The 10,566-nt window shown below is 39.5% G+C and overlaps 1 protein-coding gene across 6 annotated transcripts in view; it reads right to left on the bottom strand.

Moving 5' to 3' along the window:
• ryr2a (ryanodine receptor 2a (cardiac)) overlaps window positions 1-10,566 on the bottom strand; it is a 167,779-nt gene that overhangs the window by 5,005 nt on the left and 152,208 nt on the right. For all 6 annotated transcript variants that reach the window (XM_034859532.1, XM_034859531.1, XM_034859530.1 and 3 more), the window contains 5 exons: window positions 10,290-10,423; window positions 9,483-9,543; window positions 8,416-8,562; window positions 6,576-6,710; window positions 2,279-2,435 (listed from right to left, as the gene is read on the bottom strand). In XM_034859532.1, the coding sequence (XP_034715423.1) occupies window positions 2,279-2,435; window positions 6,576-6,710; window positions 8,416-8,562; window positions 9,483-9,543; window positions 10,290-10,423 (634 nt within the window). The remainder of the gene's footprint in view (window positions 1-2,278; window positions 2,436-6,575; window positions 6,711-8,415; window positions 8,563-9,482; window positions 9,544-10,289; window positions 10,424-10,566) is intronic.

Here is a 10,566-nt window from a genome sequence, read left to right as displayed (position 1 = left end):
TGCAATGAAACAAAGAGTGAAAAATTTAAAGGGGTCTGAATACTTTCCGTACCCACTGTATATATATATATATATATCAGGAATTTCTATGAAGTGAGCAAAAGGTTCTTTTGTAAGTCAAAGTCACATGTGAGATGCAACCAGCCCTTTTATGTCTCGCCCAAGTCCAGACGCTGTCTCACTGACTCATAGAACTGAGGTGCTAACTACCGATCTTCGGAGTATTTAGAGGCTCCATTAACAGAAAATTACCAGCGGGAACATCAGTTCAATGTAACATCAAACTATATCGATATAAACGGTATGGTCTCATCTCATATCTTGCGTGAAAATCTGTCAATATACTGTACGTATCTTAAAAAGTCAATGTACCACCCAGCCCTACATATTATTATCGTATTATGATAATGATCGCAGCTTTATTTGGGTTTATTCGAAACAAAGAAATGCAGCCTAATTAAAAAAATACCATTCCAGAGATTAGAATATGAAATGTGAAGCTTGAATTATCATATTTGACCGATGTAAGCGCCAGGTAATATTGGAATATTAACAACAAAACAAAAAGACAATATAGGCCCAAAATATGTCAAGAGCAGAAAAACACATGGCTGCATTCCATTTAGTTGTTTTGGTGTGCCATTATGCACAATGGTTCACTGGCATCAGTCTAAGTGCAATCTTGTATAAAAGAGTTGAAAGTAATACTTCAAGTAAAAGTTTCTTTACTAGAAAATGACTCTGGTAGAAGTTAATATCACCTGTTAGAATATCAAGGACTGTACTAAGAACCAAAAGTAATGATCTGATAAAAAAATGTAATTAATTATTAGAAGTAAAAGTTATTATTATATTATACTAGTATGAACATGATTGTGGCTTCAGTATAGTAAAGCACGATATTCAGGATTTACATACCTTTTTAACAGCAACAAAGAAACAGAAACAGAATTAAAAATATTTTGTGAAAAAAAATCTTTCACTTTGACGTTGAAGGAAAAATGGATTCAATAAATTTAAAACCTTGAGGTTGACATCAATGTCTAATCTGTCATTTGATGCCTTTTGGAGATTTTATCATCTTTTCTTGGCTTCTTTATGCACATTAAACATTAAACATAAGTGTGGCAGATTCATGTGATTCCCAGCTTAGCTAGTGCGGGTAACGCCAGCTCTCGAGACGGGAACTGAAAGTCTGGTAGAGGGTTATAAATAAATGTGATAAAAGTCCCCCCCAAGCATTATCAGTGGATAGGTTTCCAAAGTCATTATAGCCGGGGCTGAAAGCAACACTGGTACTACGGCACTGTTGCCTTGAAAATTACATCTGGTACCAGAATAAGAAAAAACAGGCAATCTTGTTTATTATATGAAATAGGAAATGATAATTAAAGCATACTTCAAATTACCTTTACTACCTTTTGACAATGAATGGGAAAAAAAACCCTATTAATTTCAAATTTTGTATTATACAACAAAAATGAAATGACTCTTTTGTTGTTTTTTAATACCTGTTTATGCAAGAAAAATCAAATGACCAAAAGATGCACTGACCCCTGCCCAACCCACAGAGGTTGAGCCAATAAATGATGGGATATGGACTACAAAACAATGGTGATCGGTTTGTTTCATAAGGTCATTCTAATTGGAAATTACTAATTATTGATTACAGGCCCCATGCCCAGACAATGCCAGCATACATTTTGAAACTGGATAACTTATCCAAGAGTATGAATTAAAAATACTTATATTTTAATTAGAGTCATATGGTCAGTGAATAAGCGCAACAATCCACTCAACCTCAATGTGTTTTTTGCAATGACTGCATGGCTTGTTGATTCTTAAAGTGTGTTACAAAATTTTAATTTCCTGATCATATGCCCTCAATTGATGGTTATGAGGTCACAATGTTGCTGCAAAAAGACGGACAATGCGGAGGCAAAGGTGAACATCGTTATAAAAGGAGCATCTTTTTTATGTCTTTTAACTTCCATCTTCCAGCATCAAAGCTCATCGTTCAGCAGCTGACTCAACAAAAGTCCCAGATTTCAGGCCATCCTGATGTGGGAACATTCCTCACACAAAAGCCCATTCCGTTTGGTCTTTCAACAGACACACATAATCGTGTGTGTGTGTGTGTGTGTGTGTGTGTGTGCGTGTGTGTGTGCGTGTGCGTGTCTCGGAGCTCTGCTCTCATCAACATACAGAGAGGACAGGTGTGTGTGTGTGTGTGTGTGTGTGTGTGTGCACGCACGTGCATGCGTGTTGGATCTCTCACCCTGGATGATGGCCAGAAGGATGACAATGACAAAGAAGAAGAAGGTGATGTCAAATATGATGCGGTAGATCTCATACTCGTCGCCTGCCGGGTCCTCAATCTGGTCACCAATCCCTCCACCTGCTCTAACGCCCACATACATGTGAAACATGTAGCACTGGGAGAAAGGGCGAGAGACACACAGGAAGAGAGAGAAAGAGAGAAATGTAACGTGCTGGATTTTTAAATGGGGATCACTTTTGCACCAAATTACAGTAATATCTAGGGACAAAGAAATGGGACCAATTAAAGAACATTTTGATAATTATGTATTTACCTTCAATAAAAGATAAAAAAGAAGGAAATAGAATCTCATATAGTCAGCAGCTCTTCGTCTTTGCAGTTATACCCTTCTAATCCAGTCATTAATTTGGAAAAGCTCATGAAGTCAAAAGGCCAAAACTAAAAAAATCACTCCTGAAAATACCTAAACCAATGTGTTATGACTCATATGGTCCATGTCCCAGAACCTTTGACTGAAACTGACAAACTGAAATTGCTTCTGTTCTATATGTGTTTACACAAATAACATTTGTAGTATGACCATCATAAGTTGAGCAATAAAGTACAAAAACAACAATCAAGGTAAAAGAAAGAATGAGTCTGTGTTCATCGGAAACCTGGGAAGAGAAAGACTTGAAAGATGTATGTATAGTGAACAAGATGCAGAGAAGAACTGAGCTAAAGGAGAGAGAGAGGGAGAGAAATAGATGGGAAAACCCCACTACTGAGAGAAAGATGAAGGCTAAGAGAGGAACAAGTGAAAAGAAAAGAAGCAATCAGCTCAGATCATCTCATCCTGCTGTGAGTGTTATTGTAAGAGATTTATTAAGGGAGGAGAGGAAAGAGCAAAAACCTGCCAGGGGCAGTGGCCCTTCGTCAGTTTATCTCCTTATCCCACTAAGCCCCTGTCAACCCTCTGCAGACCAGTAGAACTGCCACCCGTGGCCCCTTAATAGGAAACAGCAGAGCTCTATGGAATGTTATGGGTGACTGACAATAGGGGATTAGAGTGTGTCCTGAAATTTCCGGGTGACAGAAGGCCCCCTCCCACCCCCCGGAAAAAACACACCATAGAGCCCTTATATAGTATTTCTTTCAGATGACTTGCCAGCAGGAAACAGCCTCATCACAGCAGTAATTCACTGTGTCTTTACCCGTTTCCTGCCACCACCACAGACAAGCTTCTCCTGGATGTTTGACTTATATGACACATGTTAAGACTTCATACCCAATTATACCTTTTAGGCTAATGCCAACCTTATGATTTTCATTCGATTCCACTGTCGTGGACTAATTTCCAAAATCGGAATGAAATCCTGAGAGTCTTGGTAAAGTTGGCCGGGCTCCCTTGTTTCAATCGTTTTGTGTAAGGTGGTCATAAAACTCAGACCTAGTCTTCCTGTCTTGACGTTCTGACAAAATCAAACGTGTTTGGTACTATTCTAAATATTAAGTCTTGGTAGTGAAGTTAAATCATGTGAACATTGTCAACAACCAATATGTGCGCTCCCACAGCAACAAGCAAACTGGCGAGAGACCGTTTTGTTTTTGGTTGCAATGGCAATGTTAAGCTAAACGCTAAAAAGGGAAAGTGGCTGGGGCAACCTCTAGCTCACTCTGTGGAGTGTGCGCCCCATGTAGACTGAGGCGTTGGCAGCGGCCCGGGTTCAAATCCGACCCGTGGCCCTTGCTGCGCGTCGGCCCTCCTCTCACTCCCCTTTCCTCAAGTTATCCTGTCGATTAAAGGCCCAAAAAAAATCTTTTACATTTTTTTGTTGCTGATTTTCAACCCTTCTGAAGCGGGTCATCCAACGGGAGTTTTACCAGAGGATGAACACAGACCTTCAGATACTGGAGATATTCATCTGCACGTACAGCAGAAAAGAAAATCAGCAAACTTTCCCTAGTTACCAGCTCAGGCTAGTGTTAAACATTACATTTTAAAAAACAAATGTAGTTGTTATCTTGCAATCTTTGATCCTCCAGTCTTTACATATTAGGACAGTCTTTAACGTTAGATGTGAGATGGCGGGGTGCCTGGAGAGCTCAGTTGGTAGAGCGGGCGCCCATACACAGTATAGAGGTTTACTCCTCGATCCAGTGGGCCTGGGTTCAACTCTGAGTTGCGCCCCTTTGCTGCATGTCATTCCACCCTTTATCCCCTTTCACTTCTTCAGCTGTCCTGTCATTAAAGGCCTAAAATGGCCCAAAAAACAATCTTTAAAAAATAGAAAGACGTGACATGTTGTCAGACTTTAGTCTTTTCAAAGTCTTATAGCATATGGTAGGCTTGAAATGCATTAAAACCTCTTTAGTCTAAATGTAAAGAGTTACACCACCAAAGTTTAAAAACACACAACAAACCTGCTCTCACTGTTACTATCATTTGGCCTGTGGCATCAAATGAACTTCAGTATCACTTTGCTGTACCAAAGAACTGGTTCACGTTTAGCCAGGATAAATCACAATGGTGGCTTATTTTGCTACAGTAGCCAACCTGCTCCAGCATCATAAAACTGTATCGATTTTACATTCCAGATCCCTTTATCCAAGATCATCACTGTAACTGTACACAGAGAGCATTAAATTGAGCTTGCGTTATGATATCACCCCAGATTGGTTGCATAAAATTCATTATTCCTATCCAATTCCTAAAAAGCTAACAGATGCCTGGAAAAGAAACTTACAGAAATGAGCATGTAATCTTCAGCAGCTCAGCTGAACTGCACACAGAGCCTGAGGGTGAAGAACGTCAGACTAAAAGCTCTGACCCATGACTTTCTGTCCATAAATGGAGCTGGACCCTCTTTACAGTAAGACTCCTTAAGGATACTTCCTAATTTCAATGAGACAGGCTTTACTGACATTAGCAGCCAGAACAGAAGTGAAGAGATACTGAATCAAGTGGGACCATGCATACATAACAATACTCAACCACGCAGGTGACCAAAAAAAGATATTTTAACAAAAGTAAAGTGCAGATTTTAGTTTCAGCTCATTTGCTTGAAAAGTTACCAGAAATGACCTGTCTCAGCTCCCAGTATAGCTTTTGTTCCACATCAGCTTTATTTCCCAAGCTACTGGCTCTTACTAATGCCACCTACACCTCCGTTGCCCAATGTCCCCACATCTTACAGTTACTTGCTGAAACACAACATACACCAACCCACCCATCATCCACATACGTCATTAATTTCAAGCTCATTCGTTAAATGTTAACCTTAGGGCTGGGCGATAGGTAGGAAATCAGATATCACGATATTCTTGACCAAATACCTTGATATCAATATTGCGGTGATATTTTAGAGTTGACAATTGGAGTTTCAACAAAACCTCTTCACACTTAGATTTCAGATCAATAATCATTAGTAATGTCGACATGTTGTCCAAGTGGGGAAAAGGCAAATAATAGAACAGCAAGAACAGTCTAGGAAATTCAGAAAAGTACATCAAGGTACAACTGCAATGCAGCGTTTAAAACCAGAAAAAGGCAACACTTATTTAACACTTATATCATGATGTTAGGATATCCCCAATCTAAGTCTCATATCACAATATATTGCCCAGCACTAGATAACCTCATCCCTACGCTTATGTTAAATCAGGTATTTTTTCCCGTCCCCATGTAAAATGTTGTCACTATGTACACATTGAACACAGACTAACAAAGTTGTTGGTGTGCAGTTTGTGTGTTCTGCTCACGCACATTCCTGAAGCGTGTGTTGGGTCCCGCCCAAACCGCACATTAGCTTGATTGGCATTAGATTGACCAATGATTTTGTGTCTTCTACCCTCCCGAAGGGAAACTAGTTATTTTACTGTGTAGTAACAAATATGTCGGTAATAAGTAGCAAAATTACGTTCTAGTGCATAATTACATTCATTTAAGGGTAGTCTCGCAATGCCAGAACTTCCTCCACAGCGCTGCGGAGGAGGGTCTGGCTAGTCCACACAGCATTCTGGGATGGGAAAAAAACATACTCTGGCTTATCTGACATTTCTTTAAACCAATTGCAATTGTCACGACGGAGCCACGTTGCCTTGGAAAGGAACATGTTTTGGTGTCTAGATCTATGAGCATGAGTGTAAACAGAGCTGTGTAACATTGTAACCAAAATATAATACTAATATAAAATATATCTAAGCCATTGTAACCACGTCAACTGTATTTACTGTTCTACAGAAAAGCACAATAGGTTAAGAATGTGTCTGACTACACTGCGGCACCTTAAAGCTTTTCAATTATCATACTTACTGTCAACATGTCGTCACACTTCATGTCTGGCAGTTCTCCATCTTCACTCTTGTTGTAGAACTTCCTGAAGAAGTTGAAGGCCACTACAGTGTAGAGGTACACCACCACTGCTAACAGGCCAACAGTTAATACCAGCTGGAAGACAGAAGAGACCGGGTTGCTGTGATACAAGGCAGTCTGGATACACAGAAAACAACTCAAGAGGAAAAATATCAGTCAGGATTTGTATATACTGGTCTCTAAAATACTGCACGAAACGTTATGTCTAATGGTTGATCGGTATATCAGGACAAGTGTATTATTTCTGTGTTGGTGTCATTTTGGGAAGTTCAAAACTCCCTATTACTGTCCTATACTAAAATGATGTCTGTAAAAAGAACGCAGTTTATCACTCTCTTTTGTGAAGGTTTGATAACATATGCCTGGAAGTACTGCAAAAAAATATTTTGTCAAGAGAATTGACAAGTGAAATGTCAGCTGCAACTTTTTCCATATTTAATTTGGCTCATGGTTTCTTAAGATAAATTGAAATGCTTTGGCAGAGGTATTAGTATGCATGGTATCAAAGTGTCAAATTTCGGAACCCCAGAGTGCATAACCACAAGCATACCTGTCCTCTCTGCATGTTGATGAGAGCATAGCACACACACACACACACACACACACACACACACACACACACACACACACACACACACACACACACACACACACACACACACACACACACACACACACACACACACACACACACACACACACACACACACACACACACACACACAACACAGCTGTGCTGCGGACGGATCGAAACAACTTTGACTTTGTTAATGTCCCAGTGGGTCACAACAATGCAATGGGTTGCTAGTGTCGTTACACCTTTCAAAACTCCATGCAGACAGAGTATATAACGGCGAGGAGAAAGCTGTCACAGTCTGGTTAACGTCAGGCTTCCTCTGTAACAGGCAGGCACCACTGTGTTCACTATGCCCTATTTACTGACGGACAGGCTGCTGTTGTAAGGCAAGGCAAGGCAGCTTTATTTGTATAGCAGATTTTAGCAACAGGGCAATTCAAAGTGCTTTACACAAAAACAGTTGAAAGGGTCCATGACTATACCAAGATTTCTGGCTTTTTTCTGTAGTTTTTAACATTGTTGTTTGAAGCTGAGCGCAGACTTTTAATCGTTCCTCTTTTGCTCCAAAAACAACCACCTCAGTTTTTCCTTCATTTAATTTCACTAAATTCTGGCACATCCATCACATCGTTAATTTGTTCAATGCACTTAGTCAGTTGGGGCATTTCAAGGCAACTGTAATTACATAGCACATCTCAAGGCAATTTAAAACGCTTTACATAAAACACAAAAAAGTCGTTTAAAAGAGAGGGCTGAAACAGAATATGATACAAATACAATAACGAAAGATACAGTGCAGTATAAGAAATGAATAATAATAATAATTATTATTATTATATTATAAGATAGTTTATAGGTACGGGTTTTGGAGGAGAGAGGGAGGGGTTTTATTTTAGTGTAAAGCGTTCTAAATAAATAACAAAATGTTATAAGTATATATGATAAATATGTTTGGAATTATTTTTACAATTGAAATTCCTTTTTCTTACTGCAGAGGGAAAATACCAGAAAAAGGTACCGTTGAGCACCGGAAACAAATTCCAGGTACTGGTGATGTACCAGAAAAAAGGTAAATGGTACCCAATCCTAGGCATTACTCACAGTAGTTGCAAGTATATGTTTGTGTAGAAGCGTGCAAATGCGGAAATATGTGTGCAGTTGTATTTATGTTGACTGTAGCGGAGTAAGTACAGTAGTGTTTACCTGCTTTCCATTGTGTGTGACTGAGGACAGGATGGTACGGAGAGTCTTGAAGCCCATGGCGATGTCGAGGAGATGGGCAGCAAAGAAGAAGTTGTTATAGTGACCAAGGATGGACATGGTCATGTACCAGGCCAGATACAGGAAGGACTGCAGGGAGCGACGGAGAGAGAGTTGTTAGTCAAGCTAATGACTAATACAGATACGCATGGACAACTGTGGATATCAATGTTCACTTTATGGCTTTTTTGAAGGTTAATGTCTCCATTCATGAAATGTCATATGAAGTGACTTTTAATAATCCCAGTATTAGACTGGGATATTAACTGGACCCTATCTTCTCATAATGAGACAATAGTGAGACAGATAACATGTAGTAAGCCCTGCACTGATTAGATATTAACTATATTTTTGAATATATTACTGCAGTGTTTCCAACACACAGACTAATATGTGGCGGTGTGCCACACAATCACCACAGGACGTCACACATTGCATTTCGTTATTAGTCTTTTTTAACGCTATATAAAACATTCATCTGTTAAGCTGCATTTCTTTTCCCCGCTCTCCTCTGTGTCTCTGTCACTCTAAACACACACATACGTAGCGCACAGCCCCTCCCCTCACACAGCATCCATCTCCATGAAAACAGGGTTGCCAACTATTTTAGAATGTGTTGTTGTCCACGCACAGGTAATAAACACATAATTCACTAAATATTCCCCTTTCTGCTAGAAACCACACCAAAAATAGCTGAATCCTTATTCAATAAGTCAGTGTTAGACAATATAGTATAACGTAGTGATAGTGTGGTTAATTTGAATAAAAATTCAGAAAATGGCTGCAAAGACGGCAAATAATGCCACAGTTTTGCATATTATCATCATCCACAAACAGTATTTTTATTTATTGTATTTGCACCCATGGAATTACAGTGGACATCATGATATTATTTAAATTCTTAAAATTCCAATGAAGAAATTGTTTTTGGAAACCCTGTTATTTGTGGAGGGGAAATTCTGCAGCAAATCCCCACAATAGAGCCAGATGAGGATTGACTAAATACTCACATTGTCTGTGAATACAACGCCCAGCTTCCAGATCTGGTACTTGACATCAATGGAGTTCAGCCTGATAACAGAGGGAGAAGAGGCTCACAGAGGACCATCATGTCTGACACCATGTGACCAGAGGACCTTTGGCCCTGAGCTTTCAGGATTAATGAAGGTTCTGCTAGTAAAACCTAGCAGCATCAATTCCCATTCCAATTTCAAGTGTGTCCTGATCAGACTGTTGGGAATTATTCATCCCAACAAAACCAAGGAAAAACAAATCTATCTGTCAGCATTTTATTTCCGTCTGGTATTCTGCCTTTGCACACTGCTTTAGAACCAGAATAACAACTTTGACTTTTAACCTGAAAAGCATAAAAAATACTGCCTTTTTATCATATTAAAGAAATAATTTTAAAATATAGACGTGACTTAACTTTGACTGGGTCTGAGTCTGTCCTGGTCAATATCTGATAACTATAGCCAGTCCGCCACAGACTGCTATGGATATTGTTAACATTACGGAGCACGTTATGCTTAGCACATCACCTTCCGTGTTTTTTTATCGTCTGTGTTTTTAATGCCGTAACAGAAGCACTCTCTAAATTAAATTGATAGTTTAATGCATGCAGTTGGGTTATTGCCACAACAACATACGGCTTTATGTGTTTAGTAATTTGAATGAATTAAATCTAGGTGTTAATCAAGTTATTGGTTAATTAGCCAATTCATTCAAATCAAGTAGTGTACAATAAAGAATCAATAGATATTTGTCTCCACACACCCCCACACATCCACCCATACACACACACACAAAATACTCACACAGCCGCCAGTGAGCTGTCTCTCCTGGGCTTTCTCTTTTTGTGAGAGTCACTGAAGTCCAGGGCAGCCTTGTCCATTCCCAGCAGCTCACTGATGCGGTCATGGCCGTAGAACTCTCCGTATTTGTCCATCACCTGAGGAAGAGCAGAACTCATTGAAGAAACACTTTTAAATTGTATTTTTTCTTAAAGGGCCCATGGCATGAAAATGTCACTTTCTGGGTTTGTTAACAATAATATGCGGCCCCCCAGCCTGCCTATGGTCCCCCAATGGCTAG

This window comes from Etheostoma cragini, chromosome 21 (assembly GCF_013103735.1).
Source record: "Etheostoma cragini isolate CJK2018 chromosome 21, CSU_Ecrag_1.0, whole genome shotgun sequence".
Lineage (NCBI taxonomy): Eukaryota > Metazoa > Chordata > Actinopteri > Perciformes > Percidae > Etheostoma > Etheostoma cragini.
The sequence above is the reverse complement of the archived record's forward strand: the minus strand, read 5'-3'. Positions and strand labels throughout refer to the sequence as shown.